General features: G+C 42.2%; 1 protein-coding gene across 3 annotated transcripts; it reads right to left on the bottom strand.

Annotated features, from left to right (window-relative positions):
- Nucleotides 1-888: 888 nt before the first annotated feature.
- On the bottom strand, nt 889-17114 carry pcmtd2 (protein-L-isoaspartate (D-aspartate) O-methyltransferase domain containing 2). Of its 3 annotated transcripts, none has more exons than XM_033041354.1 (6): nt 16983-17114; nt 12173-12525; nt 10094-10196; nt 6417-6588; nt 3030-3153; nt 889-1901 (listed from the first exon to the last, which is right to left on the bottom strand). In XM_033041354.1, exons 2-6 carry the CDS (start codon nt 12477-12479, stop codon nt 1522-1524), a joined length of 1086 nt encoding a protein of 361 aa, XP_032897245.1. In that variant the 5' UTR covers nt 12480-12525; nt 16983-17114; the 3' UTR covers nt 889-1521. The 3 variants fall into 3 exon arrangements, with proteins under 3 accessions (XP_032897245.1, XP_032897246.1, XP_032897247.1); XM_033041355.1 differs by having other exon boundaries at nt 12173-12497; XM_033041356.1 differs by lacking the exon at nt 16983-17114 and adding an exon at nt 13643-13721 and having other exon boundaries at nt 12173-12497.
- Nucleotides 17115-18089: the final 975 nt, after the last annotated feature.

Raw genomic sequence — 18089 nt, 5'->3', positions numbered from 1 at the left:
CTTACAAGTCTAACACATGCGACTGGCCACAACGGGTGATCGTCGAACAACTGCCGCGGGGTTCCTCCAGCATTTTTGTCTACCTTCTGAGATCTTTAATTGCTTTGATAAAGAGATAACAAAAAATGATTTCCCCTAGTGAGAAAATCCAGCACTAAGTGGCATTGACCTATCATTTGGGGGGTGGCACAGTGGTGCAGCTGGTAGAGCTGCTGCCTCACAGCGCCACGGACCCAGGTTCAATCCTGACCGCGGGTGCTGTCTGTGCAGAGTTTGCACGTTCTCCATGTGACCAACGTGGGTTTTCTCTGGGTGCTCCGGTTTCCTCCCACATTCTAAAGACGTGCAGGTTTGTCGGTTCATGAGCTTCTGTAAACGGCCCCTTCGTGTGTAAGACAGAGTTCGTGTATGGGGGGTTGCTGGTCGGCACAGACTCGGTGGGCCGAAGGGCCTGGTTACACATGGTATCTCTAAACTGAAGGTAATTCAAGGGCAATGCCCAACTGCAATTCACATGAAGGTTCATCGTAGACATGCGGTAAATTTATTTCCCCAAAATAGATTGAAAATAACCAGTGTCTAATGGAAATAGCAACACAGCTACTCCCTCCAGAAACATCAGTCTAGATTACCAGCTTGTATCTTGACAAATTTTAACCCTCAAATCCTATTCATAGAATCCTACAATTCCACCGCTGATGCGGGACTTACTACCATCGAGGCAATGGCACCAAGAATCTTTTCAAAACATCCAGAAGTACTGAAAGAGACCAAATCAGCAAACTAATCAAAGTTTCTGGTCCGTTAAGTCATAGTTGGCACACAAAATCGACACTTGAATCAAGAACAAGTATTAACGATGAAGAAAAAGGAATTAAGTAACTAATACCAAGTTTTATTTTGCTTTATTTATTGTAGAGAAATGACTGAACAAGTATTTGATAACATCAGTTCATCTACCAAGCAATCTGCAAAAAGAATTAAATTGTTACAGCAGTAACATTTATTTTTAAATTAAGCGAATATGAAAAAGTTCTAGAGTTACATCTTAACGGTTCCTTTATAAAACAATTTTGGCATGTGAAGCACAGAATTGTGCTTGGAATCACCATCTTTACTCCGAGCTAAACAGTACTCAACTAAGTTAATACAAATCACAATATTTTGTTTAAATAGTAAGGTACAAGCCACCAGAAGCAGTCGTTTCACAGGAAGAATCATTTAAAATGTCTCCTTTCGACCATGTCTGCTGTTTATGAAGAAGTGCTTGCGACAGATGAGGCAGTAAATGTACAGAGAGCAAAGCATACGTTAGTTTTGCGAATACTCTACACAAATTATGCTATAAACCTTTTTTAAATGAGAAAAACAAATTCAGTATGAAACTATTAATAGGAAATTGCTAATGAAAACAAGCCTGTAAAAGTGCTCACTTATTTCATTGCAGTATATGTCCCCTTTGTTTTTAAACTTTAACTCAAGTGCAATATTACAGTTATAACCAGCAGTTAGTTCCAAGACTTATTTATCTCTGTAGTACAGAAGGTATAATTTTAATGGCTCTGGTAAAGGCAAGCTGAAGATCTTTTCCTGCAGCAAATGGAGTGGAGGCTCTGGTTTGAAGTCGCAGTATTCTTTCTCATCGTCTTCTCTTCTCACCTCCTCCAAGTCCTCATTATTATTGTTGTTGTCGAAAGGATTTGAAATTCGACTTGCAAAGACCTGCTTATCCACCAAGACGATTGCATCCATCCGCCTCTTACGGATCCGCCTGCGTTTAAACCTGGAGGGGACCTTTGGGGGAACGCCATTGCTTGTCTTCTCCTGGTTTATTGTGTTCTTAAGAGTCCGCCGAATACAGATCCGAGTTAATTCTTGCAGGCTTCCAACGCTGACTGGCGCTGTGGAAAAACAAAGCTCATTATAAACAATTTACTTTGAGAGAAAAAAAAAAAATATATATACTTGCATAAATTAAAACTGATTATTAGTGTTGTCGAAAGCTGAGAAGGTTGTTGGCTGCATCCTTCCCCCCATTGATGAACTGTACACTGCAAGGGCCAGGAAGCGAGCGGGTAAGATCACCTCTGACCTCTTTCACCCTGGCCACAAACTCTTTGAATCACTTCCCTCTGGAAGGCGACTCCGGACTGTCAAAACCGCCACAGCCAGACATAAAAACAGCTTTTTTCTCCACGAGTAGTAGCTCTACTCAATAACCAAAGGTCTGTAGCCTCCTTTTGTTCTGGTATTTTATTTCATTCACATGTTTAAACTGTCATTTTTATTATTAATGTTTAATGTTTTATGTGTCATTCTTAATTGTTACTGAATGTCGTGTTGTTACTTGCGAGCAGAGCACCAAGGAAAATTCCTTGTATGTGAATATACTTGGCCAATAAACTTATTCATTCATTCATTAGTTTTAAATACACAGCAGAGAAACAGACCCTGGAAAAATTCCTGCTCAAACCGCTTCATATTCCACTTTGTGTAGCAAGGACAGCAGAAAGTGACACATGAAGCCCCATTTGTACTTTTTATTGATGCAGCAGCTCTGGAATAACAAACACTATGGGAAAGCGAATAGAGATGAACGGCTGGACTAAAAATATTAATTCAATTGGATGTGGAGAGGATGTTTCCACTAGTGGGAGAGTCTAGGGCCAGAGGTCATAGCCTCAGAATTAAAGAACGTTCTTTTAGGAAGGAGATGAGGAGGAATTTCTTTAGTCAGAGGGTGGTGAATCTGTGGAATTCTTTGCCACAGAAGGCTGTGGAGGCCAAGTCAGTGGAGGCAGAGATAGAAAGATTCTTGATTAGTACAAGTGTCAGAGATTATGGGGAGAAGGCAGGAAAATGGGACTAGGAGGGAGTGATACATCAGCCACGATTGAATGGCAGAGTAGGCTTGATGGGCCGAATGGCCTAATTTTGTTTATATCACTTATGATCTTGTGAATTATTAGGAAATCAAAATGTCACCAAGTACAAAAGGCTATTGGTAAACTCAGACTGATAAGACTTACGCAATTGGACTGTTCGCACTTTTCCACTGTCTGCATTACAAGGTTGGATTAGAGGAGCAAAAGAGACAGCCAAAATCTTTTCTGTTTCCCAAGTATTCAATCCTGTACGCATTATTTTAGTTAGCTGCAACGAGGAATACAGAAATAATTTGAAACTGCAAATAAAAAGTAACACTAAGCGGAGAAATTAAGAAATTAACATTAAGAGCAACAAGTCCTGAATAATTGAGAGGAAAATAATTATAAATGTAGGAATTTTGTTCACTGAACTGATCTTAATCTAATTATCTTCTTTCTTGCCAAGAATTCTTTCCTGTAGAAGTTTTGGGCTTTTGGTTGTTAATTAATCAAAACTTAAGCTTTAAGACTCAAATTTTGATTAAGCAGCTGCATTTAAAAAAAAAAACTTTTTGCGTGTTTCCTGACTATTAGGCGTACAGAATGGGAATTCAGACAAGAATGGACAGAAGTGGAAGTTGCATGGGCAGTTGTGTAGTGAAAACAGGGTTAATAGAAAAGCAGTTGGAAAGAACTGCAGATGCAGTTATCAGTCTCGACCCGAAACGTCACCCATTCCTTCTCTCCAGAGATATTGCCTGTCCCGCTGACTTACTCCAGCATTTTGCGTCTATCTTAATAGAAAAGGAGATGGGAAAGTTGAACTCAAGGGCAGAAGTAAGGGAGATAAAACAGATCAGAGAAAGTTGCAAGTACAGTAGTAATATGGGAGATGTCTTAGATTACCGATTGATACTTAACCATTTAATAAAATGGGCAGAGCAACGGAAGACGGAATGTAATCATTGTAAGTGTGAAGTTGTGCACTTTGAGAGATGTGGGCGGCACAACGATAGAGTTGCTGCCTTATAGCAACCGGAGACACGGGTTCGATCCTGACCACGTGTGCTATCTGTACGCAGTTTCTACGTTCTCCCTGTGACCGTGTGGTTTTGTCTCGATGCTCCGGTTTCCTCCCGCACTCCAAAAGACATACAGGTTTGTAGGTTAATTGACTTCTGTAAATTGTCCCGAGTGTGTGTAGGATAGAGCTAATATACGGATGATTGCTAGTAGTATACAGATGATTGATAGTAGTGTATGGATGATTGCTAGTTGGCGAGGACTTGGTGGGCCAAAGGGCCTGTTTCGATGCTGTATCTCTAAACTAAACTAAGATGTAATAAGAGTACAAAATACACAATACAAGGTATATCCCGAGTATTGAGGATGAGAGAGACCTTGATATATTTATGTGTGCAAGGGTCTCTAAAGGTGACAGCACAAATAGATAAGGTTGGTGGAGAAAGCATAGTTTACACTTTCTTTGTTAGCCAGACAATAGACAATAGGTGCAGGAGAACCACCATTCAATATGATCATGGCTGATTATCTAAAATCAGTACCCCGTTCCTGCTTTTTCCCCATATCCCCTGACTCCTTTAGCCCTCAGAGCTAAATCTAACTCTGTCTATCCCGCTGAGTTACTCCAGCATTATGTGCCTATCGTGATAAGGGAATAACGTTTAGTGCAAGGTAAAGCCAGCAAAGTCTGATCAAGGATAGTCAGAGGGTCACCAATGAGGTAGATAGTAGTTCAGGACATCTCTCTGGATTTGTAGAGTGGGTTCACCAGGTCTTTGCCTGGAGTGATTTAGTTACAAGGAGAGACTGGGCAGGCTGGATTTATTTTCTTTACATTGAAGCTGTGGTGGGTGGGGGAAGGATGGGACAGGATGAAGGGGGTGCCCAATAGAGGTAGACAGAATTGTGAGGGGGCAGATAATGGGAAACTTTTCACCATGGCATAGGTATTGAAAACTAGAGGTGGTAGGCTCAGGATAAGGGGCTCAGGGTTTGGAGAGGTACAGCGGAAAATGTTTTCCACCCAGAGAGCGGTTGTAATACGGAACGCACTGCTTGAAAGGGTGGCGGAGGCAGGCACTCTTACGACTTACAAGTCTCTAGATGAGCGCTTGAATCACTGAGTGCAGAAAGCTACGGACCAAGTGCTGGTAAATGGGACTGGTATATATGGGTACGATGGCCAGCATGCAGAAGTGAAGAGCCAGTTTTGGTGCACAATGCCTCTTAAGCTGAGCTTCACGTAAATAGGCAAGGGAGCTCAATATTAGTGATCCCCATTGGTGTCAAAGGCATGGGAAGAAGCGCATGGAGACAAGACTTTAATGTAACAATTTTCACTCAAACAAGATATATGGTGTACCTGAGCCTTGTAACATGTCCTTGGTTGTCATATGGCAACATGTCCTTTGACCCATCAAGTCCACACTGACCACATAACTACTTACATCAATCCCACGTTGATCCAATATTGTACTCCCCACATTCCCAGAGCTATCCCCCCCCTCTCCCCTCCAGATTCCACTACTCACCCACGTATCATGGGACATTTACTGTGTGCAGTGGCTAATTAATCTACAAAATCAAATGTCTTTTGAGATATGGAAGAAAATCAGAGTAGCGAGGGGGAAACCCACATGGTCAAAGAGGGATGACGTACAAACCCAACAAGCATTGCACCCGAGGTCAGGATAGATCTGGGTCACTAGAGCTGAGAGGCAGCTGCTCCACTAGGTGCTCTACTGGTCCATTGGGTGGAAGATGACAAGACTCGAATGAGCATGGGACGTAGTCAAGAAAGATCTGTGCACTAGATACATAAGGTCACAAGTGATAAGTGCAGAATTAGGTAATTCGGCCCATCAAGTCTGCTCCGCCATTCAATCATGATTGATCTATCTCTCCCTCCTAACCCCATTCTCCTGCCTCCTCCGCATAACCCTGTGTCATATGTTCCTTGAGTTTCATATTTCTGAGGAAGGGTGTGCTGGCTCTGGTGAGGGTCCAGAGGTGGTTTACAAGAATTATTCCAGGAATGAGTGGGCTAGCATATGATGAGTGTTTGACAGCACTGGACCTCTACTCGCTGGAGTTTAGAAGGTTGAGGGGGGTACCTCATTGAAATTTACAGAATAATGATAGGATGTGGGATGTTTCCACTGGTGGGAGAGTCTAGGACCAGAGGTCACAGCCTCAGAATTAAAGGGTGCTCTTTTAGAAAGGAGGTGAGGAGGAACTTCTTTAGTCAGAGGGTAGTTAATCTGAGGAATTCGTTGCCACAGTGGGCTGTGGAGGCCAAGTCAGTGGATATTTTTAAGGCAGAGATAGATAGATTCTTGATTAGTACAGGTGTCAGAGGTTATGGGGAGAAGGCAGGAAAATGGGGTTAGGAGGTTAGGAGGCAGAGATCAGCCATGATTGAATGGTGGAGTGGACTCGATGGGCCGAATGGCTTAATTCTACTCCTATAACGTGAGCCTGTGGATGGAAGAGTGACTGTGAAAGACACAGGGAATCTGAACTTACCTTCTCTTCCAGTGGCATGACAAGGATTCCACCAACTTTGATGAGGTTCCTCATGTACTCTTCGTGATCTTTTTGAACTCCGGCCCCACAGTAGACTCTGTCGTACTGACGGCTGTCTGAAGCAATCTCCAGACAGTTACCCACCACAAAGGATGGCTCACAGAATTCAAATCTAAATTGATAAAATATCACAAACATGGGAAGATTGTTTTAGCTCAGTTCATCTTGATCGTAAATGAATGCTTCTTGGGTTAGCAATGCTGCGTTTGGCTGAGAATCTTTGTTCTCCATTCATTGGTCATTTGAAAGGGATGCAAATGATCTGTGATCAAAAGGATAATAAAAATAGCAGGTGCAGAAAATGCCAGGTATGAATGCAGGAGCTCACAGGAGGATATAAGGGTGTGGAAGTGGAAACAAAATCCAGTGGAAATAGATGGAAAGTATAATCTTTGTAGAAATGAAAAACAAAATCAATGAAAATATAAAATTAAAATTGAGAAGGATGGCAATCCAACGTGTATATACCAAGATCTATCTTAAAAAGACCCACTTGCCATTGAAAGAGTTTAATAGGACTGTTACATATTTAAGGTAGAGAATACAAAAATAAATATTTGATGTACATTGATTTTGTCACAGCTGCAAAAAATTCTGAATAGCAATATGTGCTTGGATCACAGGTAGACACAAAATGCTGGAGTAACTCAGCGGGACAGGCAGCATCTCTGGAGAGAAGGAATGGGTAACGTTTCAGGTCGAGACCTGTCTGAAGAAGAGTCTAGACCCGAAATGTCACCCATTCCTTCTCTCCAGAGATGCTGGCTGTCCCGCTGAGCTACAAAGCATTTTGTGTCTACCTTCGATTTAAACCAGCAACTGCAGTTCATTCCTACAAACTGTGCTTGAATCACGGTGGGTGTAGGGTAGGATCTGAGGATGGAGCATGAAGCAATGATGAAAGGGTTGCAAAACCAGAGACGCATTCATCATAGCAATGACTTCAGAGCAGACGGGATTCTAGCATTCAAAAGTGCAAATATTTGAACTGAATTAGTGCGAGATCCATTTCTTAATGAGTTAACAACACAGGGTCATAATCTTTGCATTAATATTAGAAACATTATGAAGGGGCAGTTTAAAATAATTTATTTCCAGCACGATCTAGTGGTGCATGTAATACTTGGCAAGTGGCAATGAAGCCAAATAAGATTAGAAATACTCAACCATAAAGATAAGCACTGCTTTCTTGCTCCTTCGCTGTGTTAGTAATGGATACAAGTTATGTTAGAAAACAGCTCCACTGCAGAATCGGCCGTGGCATAGTCAAAATGGTCTCTTTTATGTTGTTAGATCTCTGCATGACAAAAATGTTTCTTTGAAATGATGCCGATTCAACTTCCTGCACGAGCAACAATACATATCATGTCTAATACCGTGTGTTTTATTTAGCGGTAGAGTTGCTGCCTCACAACCCTTGCAGCACCGGAGACCCAGGTTTTATCCTGACTCCTGGTGCTGTCTGTACAGAGTTTGCACGTTCTCCCCGTGATCTGCACGGGGATTTACTCCAAGATCTTCGGTTTCCTCCCACACTCCAAAGACGTACAGGTATGTGGGCGGATTGTCTTGGTATAAGTGTAAATTGTCCCCAGTGTGTGTAGGATAGTGTTAACGTGCAGGGATCAGTGGTCGGTGTGGGCTCGGTGGGCCGAGGTGCCTGTTTTCGCGCTGTATCTCCAAACTAAACTAAACTACTCAGAGCAGCAACTGAAGGTGTCAGAATCGAGCGCAATGCTCCTGGGACAGAAAGAGCACGGGGGGGGGGGGGGGAGATGGAATCAATTAATAAAATATTGTTATGCGGTGATCCATGTGTTAAATGGTCGAATGGACAACAGATGCACTTATATATCCAAAAGGTTGGCTGTTCCCGATGTTGGGGGAGTCCAGAACCAGGGGCCACAGTTTAAGAATAAGGGGTAAGGCATTTAGAACGGAGATGAGGAAACACTTTTTCACACAGAGAGTTAGTTGTGAGTCTGTGGAATTCTGTGCCTCAGAGGGCGGTGGAGGCGGGTTCTCTGGAGACTTTCAAGAGAGAGCTAGATAGGGCGCTTAAAGATAGCGGAGTCAGGGGATGTGGGGAGAAGGCAGGAACGGGGTACTGATTGTGGATGATCAGCCATGATCACATTGAATTGCGGTACTGGCTCGATGGGCCGAATGGCCTACTCCTGCACCTATTGTCTATTAGCTTGTGCAACGTAACAACATCTTTATAACATCAGAAAGTATCAATACTAAGAGAGGAAGCAAAGATAAGATTGCTTTTGACTGTTTTGTTCAATTAACATTGTGGATCCACATATTAAACCATGCTATGAATATATTTGCAAACAAGGTCATTCGTTTCATTTACATTGTCAACTTTGCAATTATCAACGTATTCTTTGTTGACGTGTTTTACCAGCGCATTTATCCAAGGAAAAACAACACTGTTCAAGAGAACACTTTGGCAAATTCATTGATTCCAATCTATGAAATTGGCAACTAAGGTTAAATGGGAATTAAGTGAAACACCCTTAAGAATAGACTTAGGTTTGCTTGATTTCTGAATGATCATTAAAAAGTATCTTCTGTAAAGCTCATGGCAATTACTGGAAGAATTATTCATGAATAAATTACATTAAAACTCTACACCGGTGAGACCAAGTGCAGGCTTGGCGATCGCTTCGCCCAACACCTCCGCTCAGTTCGCAATAACCTACAAGATCTCCTGGTGGTTCAGTACTTCAACTCCCCCTCCCATTCCGAGTCCTACCTTTCTCTCCTGGGCCATCTCCATGGCCAGAGTGAGTCCCACAACAAATTGGAGGAGTAACACCCCATATTTCGCTTGGGTAGTTTACACCCCAGTGGTATGAACACTGACTTCTCCAATTTCAGGTAGTCATTGCTTTCTCCCTCCTTCCCCTCCCCTTCCCAGCTCCCCCACAGCCTACTGTCTCCACCTCTTCCTTTCTGCCCCCCCCCCCCCCAACATCAGTCTGTAGAAGGGTCTCGACCCGAAACGTCGGCTATTCCTTCGCTCCATAGATGCTGCCTCACCCGCTGAGTTTCTCCAGCTTTTTTGTCTACCTTTAAAACTGCAGGCAATCTGGCACGCGTAGAACCTTGGTGATGCTGGACTGAGATTTTTCAGGATGTCACTTACACACTAAATTTTACTTAAAAAAAAAAACATGCCACGCTGTGATATATAAATTTTACAATGAACCCCATGTTTAAAGGGAACAGAAAATATAACAGACAAAGAGCTGAGGTAACTCTGCGGATCAGGCAGCATCTTTGGAGAACATGGATAGGAACGTTTTATGGTCGGAACCCTTCTTCAAACATCCGTTCGTCTCAAGAAGGGTCCCAACCCAAAATGTCACCCATCCATGTTCTCAGATTAGTTTAGTAATTATTTTTAGTACCAGACCATGGAACCTTGTACAAGAATGTGTATTTTCAATACAATTTGAAAACCGGTGTGATTTGTGAAATTGTTATTGTGTCTGACCAAGCAAATTCACTTTTAGTTTGGATTCACCCATTTTGGAAAAGCCCACAATTTCTCCCTTAATGTCTAATTGATTAGAAATGTTTAGATCGTGGCTCAGAGTACTCACTTATCAAAGCTGTCACTTGTCTTGATGAAGTTTTCAAGCTTTTGGTTGGCATATTCAACAACATCAACGTGTAGCTCTATTCCATGATTGACTCCAAATGGCCCTGTGGGCAGAAGCTAGGTTGTTAATGAAAGAATAGTCAGGAACGGAAACCAAATCTGCTTAAATTTAATAAAGAGGACCCGAATAGGATTTTTTTTTTTCTAAACCTAAATTGGCTATTTTCTTTACCTTCAGGATATAGGTTACATTTTAATACGATCATTAGCACTGAACGTGAACTATAAGATGTTATGTACTGATAGAAAATGTCACAATTTTTTCAAGTAAAAATACCAACCTTATAACAAATGAAATATTAAAACGAAGTGCTCACCAGCTAATTTCCCTAGTTTACAACCACATACAAACAATAAGCCACTGCAATACAATCGACTATAGAAAAGATAAAACTGAAAATCATTGCTTCACAAGTGAGCCCATGTATTGATGGTAGAAAAGGGAATGCCTTACAAAAAGAGTAAAACATCTCTATCTAAAGTAATTTATCCAACATTATAACCATTATGGATAGGTGATGTTTCCGGTTGGGACCTTTCTTCAGAACACCCCTCTATCCATTCCCTCTGCAGATGCTGCTTGACTTGAGGTTATTTCAGCACTTAGTGTTTTGCTCAAGATTCCAGCAACTGCAGTCCATTGCATCTCCATTGTAACGGGTATGACTCTTTGTGGCCTATCACTCTTAGTTATTATTGAAATGAGTTGTAATTTGAGTCAAATAATCAGCAAATGGAACAAGAATTTCAGTAATGACAGATCATAATGCAATCTAAGTTGTAAACTAGTCTGATGCAAGTTCTACATTATTATGACCCCATCATTGCAATCGAATTTGGAAATTTTGAAAAACACCTAAAATGTGGTAGATAAAATATGCAGAGCTAACTTTGGTAAGTCACAAATCCAAAAATTATCATTGGTATCTTTAGAGAACAAAAAAACCCCAACAATTTAATTTGTATAGGATCTTTAACATTGACCAAACATGCCAAGGTGTTTTACATAAATAATTACCCAACAAGATCGGACTCAACCATACAAGGACACATTACTACAAGTGAACCGAAAAATCTGTGTCTTTGATTGAACGGAGCGAAGAAGGCATAGTGAAAAAATTCTACGGATTAAAGCCAAGGCAGATTATTGCTCTACCTTTGTTTAAGAAGGAACTGCAGATGGTGGAAAATCAAAGGTAAAGAGAAAAATGCTGGAGAAACTCAGCGGGTGAGGCAGCATTTATGGAGCGAAGGAAATAGGCAAAGTTTCGGGTCTTGAACTGATAAGTCACCTATTTCCTTCGCTCCATAGATGCTGTCTCACCCGCTGAGTTTCTCCAGCATTTTTGTCTTCACCATTGCTCTACCTTTAGTTGATGAGCCATCAGGAAAAAAATGTCAAAATGGAATGGTAGCAAGCGCAAAATCTCAGAAATTTGGAAGAAGTTAGAAAGGAGAGGAGTAGAATCACGGGAGGATAGAAGAACATGATTAAGACTTAAAATGAACCTGTTACTAAGGTAATATAGATCAATCAGCACAGGCGTAGCAGGTGAACAAGACTTGATCCATGTTAAGGCAGCAGAGTTTTGGAAGAACTCAAGTTTATGTATGGAAGGTGGAAAAGCACATACTCCAGGTTATAACTGATTGAACCGTTTATAATCAGTGAAATTAGTTGTTATCCTGATACATATTACAGAATTTGTAAACGATAGCACTGGTCCTCCCCAGCTTACGAGCAGCCAACATATGTAGATATATATGAATGAGGCCGTAGATGTGAACAAACACTTGGTTGAACGCCGGGTGAATTTGCCGGCTACAGCGGGCATCTCCTGCCATGGGGGAACTCAGTTTGCAGCCACATTGCCGAAAGGTTCGGGTTACGAACAGTTCTCAGGAACTGAACCCTGCTGTAACTTGGGGGAAGGAACTGCACGCTTCCTTTTTAAACAGCTTTTAGGTATTTTGCCACAATTAGTGGAAACCCATAAAACAAACAAATGTATTGGCTCACCTAAAATCAAACCAACCATTGTACTCAAATACCCAGTGCCACTTCCAAGGTTCAAAAAGGCCAGTCCGGGCTGTAGGTCGAGTGCTTCCATGACCTCGGAGTAAATGCACGGTGCAGACAAATGGATGTTACCATTTTTCCAAGCCAAGTCTTTGTAGGCATTATCTTTGTAAATCTCCAAGTAATAATCGGCACGATCTATGGCCCGAAAAGCTTGTTCGACCACCTCTGTTCGGATGTAGTGTGCTTCTTTCAGGTTGTCAATTAAATCATCATTATCTTCACCAGCGCTGACAGCTCCTCCCATCTTTCTCAGCAGTTAGGACTGTGATGTTAAAGAGATTAGTAAGTACCTGTACCAGACAGAACAAAACAAACTCAATTTCACAGCTATTCAAAAGTTCGATAAATAAATGTTGTTCAAGATCACAATGGAGCTAAATCTTGTGCTTTAAATTGGTATTTAATTTTAAATTGTTTACACACAAAAATCTTAATTCTTTAATATTTTCCTGTTTCAAATAAAACTTGAATATAAATCCTACCAAAATATGACATTCAGCTTTTTTTTTGTGGAAAATGTCATCTTAATTAAAAAGTTATTTTCAAACAGCCATGCTAATAAAAGTTACATGTTGTCGCAACTGCATTACAAATGCATTGCATGCCTTAAAAACCACATGAAGAGAGGTGGCCTAAGAGTCTGATTTCACATAAATTGACTAGACGTGATTGCCAACTAAAAATCCAGCAACATCAAATTGCTTACAATGAATGTGTGTTTGGATGAAAATGGACTGATGGTACACATGAAGATGGCCTGAATAATCAAAAGTTTTCCTGGAATTTTTATTAGCAATCAAAAAAAAAAATCATACTTTTGTTCTACAGTTTTAATTAACAGGTTTTTACAAATCAGGATATGTAAACCTTGGTATACAAGTAATTCCCTGAACCATATAACGACCAGAGCTCTGAAAACTGATGAACCAACAACTTAAGAACTGCCGAAGGTAGACAAAAATGTTGGAGGAACTCAGCGAGTGAGGCAGCATCTATGGAGTGAAGTTTCACCCCAAGACCCTTGTTTAGTGATGCTGAATTGATCATTTTTTAGCATGGCTAACAAAATCCAGCTGTCTTGATACCTTACACGGGCCAAAAATCCAAACTTCCCGTTATTAGAAGAGTATTCTGTGCTTTTGGTATGCATGCCATCAGTCAGTTCCTCCAGAAGCCAAGAAAGACAAAACTAAAAATAGAAATCCTCTGCGAACATCATATGTGTAAACATTCTCATTTGTAACCTATAGTTCACATTGATGGAAGTTGGCAAGTCACCATAAGAAGTCAGCCAATGCTCTCCGCTTAACTCAGGACTTGGCAATATTTTCCTTGCGTTTCTTTTTCAACCAAGTGGCATCCCAACACCCACCCAGAACACCACCAATCTTCAACCAATTGACATACATTCCCTGACCAATGCTTTCTTCTTCATTACTTCTTCATGTCACTCCAGCATTTGTTATTTGGCTCTCCTGGCTTGTGTGAAACATCTTCCTTCCACACCAGCATCCAATCTCTGCCATACTGTGTCTAAAATTATACAATATATTACTTTAGTTAATCCAAGCAGCGTTTCTCGCAGGTTTTTGAAAATGAATATCAAGAGGTTCCATCCAGCAACAATTAAAAACAGGAGAACTTTTGATAAGCAAATCAACCAATAAGATTTTTTTAAACAACCAAATAATCCAGGCAGGTAGATGATCCGCCCAAAGACTCGTTGGGATCGGTAACCAGCCTGGAGGCTCAGTGGACGGCGCAACCGGGAGGGAGCTGGAGACGTTGGGCGCAAGAGCCGGGTAGGATGGAGGCAAGGGCCGGGTAGGAAGGAGGGTGAACGGGGGTAATGCCTCCAGCAACTTCAAGGTCGGCTGCAGGAGACACCCCCGGGACACAAAGATGGCTGGGCGAGGAGAGAAAAGGAGAGGGACGTCAGTTCGTGGGAACTGCTCCAGTACATCGTGCGCGCGGGCCAACCAGACTTTAGACTTTGAATAATATGCAGTGCCTGTGATATATGCAAAAAGAATTTCACTGTGCAATTGCATATGTGACAAAGAAAGCACTATTAACTATTGATGATCACCTTGTGTACAAATCAAATACTTATTTTCAAATCAAATACAACTTTTTTCAATTTTAACTGAAAAAGTCAAGGAATTCCAAAAATAAATACTTTGCAATGCAGTTGGAACCAGAGGGCAAACTACAAAACAAAACATATTCTGCCTACGCATAAATAAAGTCTACAGGCGATTCCAGCTATGACAGATGCAAGATTAAATGAATTTGAGCCAGAGCCAACCTCATTTTTTTTCACCTCACCAAGCATGCAACTCACAATTACTTTTTGAATTTTGGACTCCAATAATAATTTGAAAACTGACAAAAACAGCTACCAGCATTTAAAAGCAACAGATCTTCTCGTAAAAATAAAAACTTTAACTATGTTTAACTACATCATATTACTAGAGCTACCAGCAGAAACAAAATTAGAAAGCACCCATTTTTAATTGCTACCCTTCAGCCAGTGACACAGAAAAAAAAAATCAAGCCAGGATTATAGTTCACTTAAATTGCTTAATGGCTTTGAAATGTATTTATGCGCATCAAAGAGAGTACTTGCACTGTTTCAAAACAAATGGAACACCTAAAGGCAGCTCAAGAAGAAATCAGATTTTGCTATGCCTATGTTTGTGATTACCACGCAAGTAAATTGTGATTTCAGCAATTCTTAGGGCACTTTGACCTCCAAATGGCAATGTGACCAGGATTTTGGGCCTCAAGATAGTATTTTACGTCGATCTGGCAACACGCTTATGTAAATAAATATGCACCAGCATAATATATTCAAGTCAAGATTATATTCCATATGCTTATCAGCTCTTAAATAGCACAGGATACAAATAACATTTCAAGCAATATTATTTGTTCTTTGAAATATACTGCTTTACAGGCTCTCTTCCATGAACTATAAAGCACTGCTTGTGATATTTACTGAATGTGAGAGCTTAAGAGGATCCCTGCTGTGTCTAACATTGTTCTTTATAGAAAAACACAGAAGATGAAAACAGTCTTGTCTATCCAGTCAGTTGCAAACACCCTATGGACCACCCTCTTCCCACAAATGTCAACTCCTTTCTCATTCAAATCTTCAAAACCAATTTTCTGGAAAGGCTATAGATAGTCTGTGTGCACCACCATGTGTGAAGATTACATTAAATCTAAACCACTCCGCGTGCCATAGTGCTTCTCAAACCTTGTACGCTCTTTGGGTGTGGTAACAACAAGCATATTAGAATGTTTAAGAAGGAACTGCAGATGCTGGAAAATCGAAGGTAGACAAAAATGCTGGAGAAACTCAGCGGGTGAGGCAGCATATATGGAGCGAAGGAAATAGGCAACGTTTCAGCTCCATAGATACTGCCTCTCCTGCTGAGTCTCTCCAGCATTTTTGTCTACCAAGCATATCAGAGGTCATTGTGCCCAAGTAGAGTAATCCTAATCAAGGCCATTTTTTAAATCAGTTTAAGAATGTAGAACAGTATGGAGCGAAGGAAATAGGCAAAGTTTCGGCTCCATAGATGCTGCCTCTCCCGCTGAGTCTCTCCAGCATTTTTGTCTACCAAGCATATCAGAGGTCATTGTGCCCAAGTAGAGCAATCCTAATCAAGGCCATTTTTAAAATCAGTTTAAGAATGTAGAACAGTATGGAGCGAAGGAAATAGGCAACGTTTCGGGACGAAACCTGAAAGGGTTTCGACCCGAAACGTTGCCTATTTCCCTTGGGATTCGTCCCGAAACGTTGCCTATTTCCTTCGCTCCATAGATGCTGCTGCTGCTGCTGCTGCTTCACCCGCTGAGTTTCTCCAGCATTTTTGTCCACCTTAGTACTTTGGGACGACACATGGCGCAATGGGCTAAGTGTTCGGCTGGCGACCGGAAGGTAGCCGGTTCGAATCCCGCTTGGAGTGCATACTGTCGTTGTGTCCTTGGGCGAGACACTTCACCCACCCTTTGCCTGTGTGTGTGAATGTGTGTGAGTGATTGGTGGTGGTCGGAGGGGCCGTAGGCGCAGAATGGCAGCCACCCTTCCGTCAGTCTGCCCCAGGGCAGCTGTGGCTACAGAAGTAGCTCACCACCACCCAGTGTGACTGAGGAGTGAATGAATAATGCGATGTAAAGCGCCTTGAGTATTAGAAAGGCGCTAGAATTAAGGGACTGAAGTTTAGGGGTAACATGAGGGGGAACTTCTTTACTCAGAGAGTGGTAGCTGTGTGGAATGAGCTTCCAGTGAAGGTGGTGGAGGCAGGTTCGTTTTTATATAAATTGGATAGTTATATGGATGGGAAAGGAATGGAGGGTTATGGTCTGAGCGCAGGTATATGGGACTAGGGGAGATTATGTGTTCGGCACGGACTAGAAGGGTCGAGATGGCCTGTTTCCGTGCTGTAATTGTTATATGGTTATATAAATCCCATCCATTATTATTATTACTTTCTGTTGTTTGGGAGCTCAGGCTGTAGTTGCTCAGCCCGGCCTGTGGGGGTCGCTGCAGCTGCCCGCCCGCCCGCCCGCACCACAACAACAGCCGCCGCCACCGCCGCGTCTCCCCGGTAACCAGCCGCGGCCTCCGCCGTGTATTGACCTTTACCCCCCCCACCCCTTGCCCCCGTTCCCTCGGCTCGGCGCGCCGGGTGTATCCGTGTGTGTGTGTGGGGGGAGGGAGCAGCAACGGGCTTACCGCGTCGGGCGGGCGGGCGGGCGGGACGAGCGGGCGGGGGGGGATCTCGCTGTCAAACGGCCGCTCTCGCCTCACTACTTCACCATGTCAACACAGCGGGCCACATCCGCCGGAAGATGCGTCAGCCGCATGCTAATCACATGCTAATCATATGCAAGTCGCCCCCCCCACCCCCGCGGCGCCTGCGCACCACCTGCTTCCTGCTTCCAGCCAACCCATTGGGGGGGGGGGAAAGTTGGAGCAGAATTATGACCGTTCGGCCCATCGAGTCTAGTCTTCCATTCAATCATAGTTGACCCATCTCAAGTTCAAGTTCAAGTTCAAGTGAGTTTATTGTCATGTGTCCCTGTATAGGACAATGAAATTCTTGCTTTGCTTCAGCACACAGAAAACAGTAGGCATTTACTACAAAACAGGTCAATGTGTCCATATACCATGATATAAATATATACACCCCTCTCAACCCCATTCCCCCTGCCTTCTCCCCGTAACCTCTGGCTTCTTGCGTACGGCGTGCACGGCCTAAAGTTGAAGGACGACTTGTTCTATTTGAACTTATTTGATTGTGCACGCCGGGTTGATTGCATTCGTCGAAACAGGGCGGACCCCGTGACCTCCAAATGGCAATGAGACCAGGATTTTGGGCCTCGAGATAGTATTTTACGTCGATCTGGCAACACGCTTATGTAAATAAATATGCACCAGCATAATATATTCAAGTCAAGATTATATTCCATATGCTAATCAGCTCCTAAATAGCACAGCATACTAATAACATTTCAAGCAATATTATTTATATTACATCTTGGCAGGACAAATCAAAATAGGACGTACATGGTAAATGGTAGGGAATTGAAGAATGCAGGTGAACAGAGGGATCTGGGAATAACTGTGCACAGTTCCCTGAAAGTGGAATCTCATGTAGATAGGGTGGTAAAGAAAGCTTTTGGTGTGCTGGCCTTTATAAATCAGAGCATTGAGTATAGAAGTTGGGATGTAATGTTAAAATTGTACAAGGCATTCGTGAGGCCAATTCTGTAGTATGGTGTACAATTTTGGTCGCCTAATTATAGGAAGGATGTCAACAAAATAGAGAGAGTACAGAGG

The sequence above is a fragment of the Amblyraja radiata genome, chromosome 23 (genome assembly GCF_010909765.2).
Source record: "Amblyraja radiata isolate CabotCenter1 chromosome 23, sAmbRad1.1.pri, whole genome shotgun sequence".
Classification (NCBI taxonomy): domain Eukaryota; kingdom Metazoa; phylum Chordata; class Chondrichthyes; order Rajiformes; family Rajidae; genus Amblyraja; species Amblyraja radiata.
The sequence above is the reverse complement of the archived record's forward strand: the minus strand, read 5'-3'. Positions and strand labels throughout refer to the sequence as shown.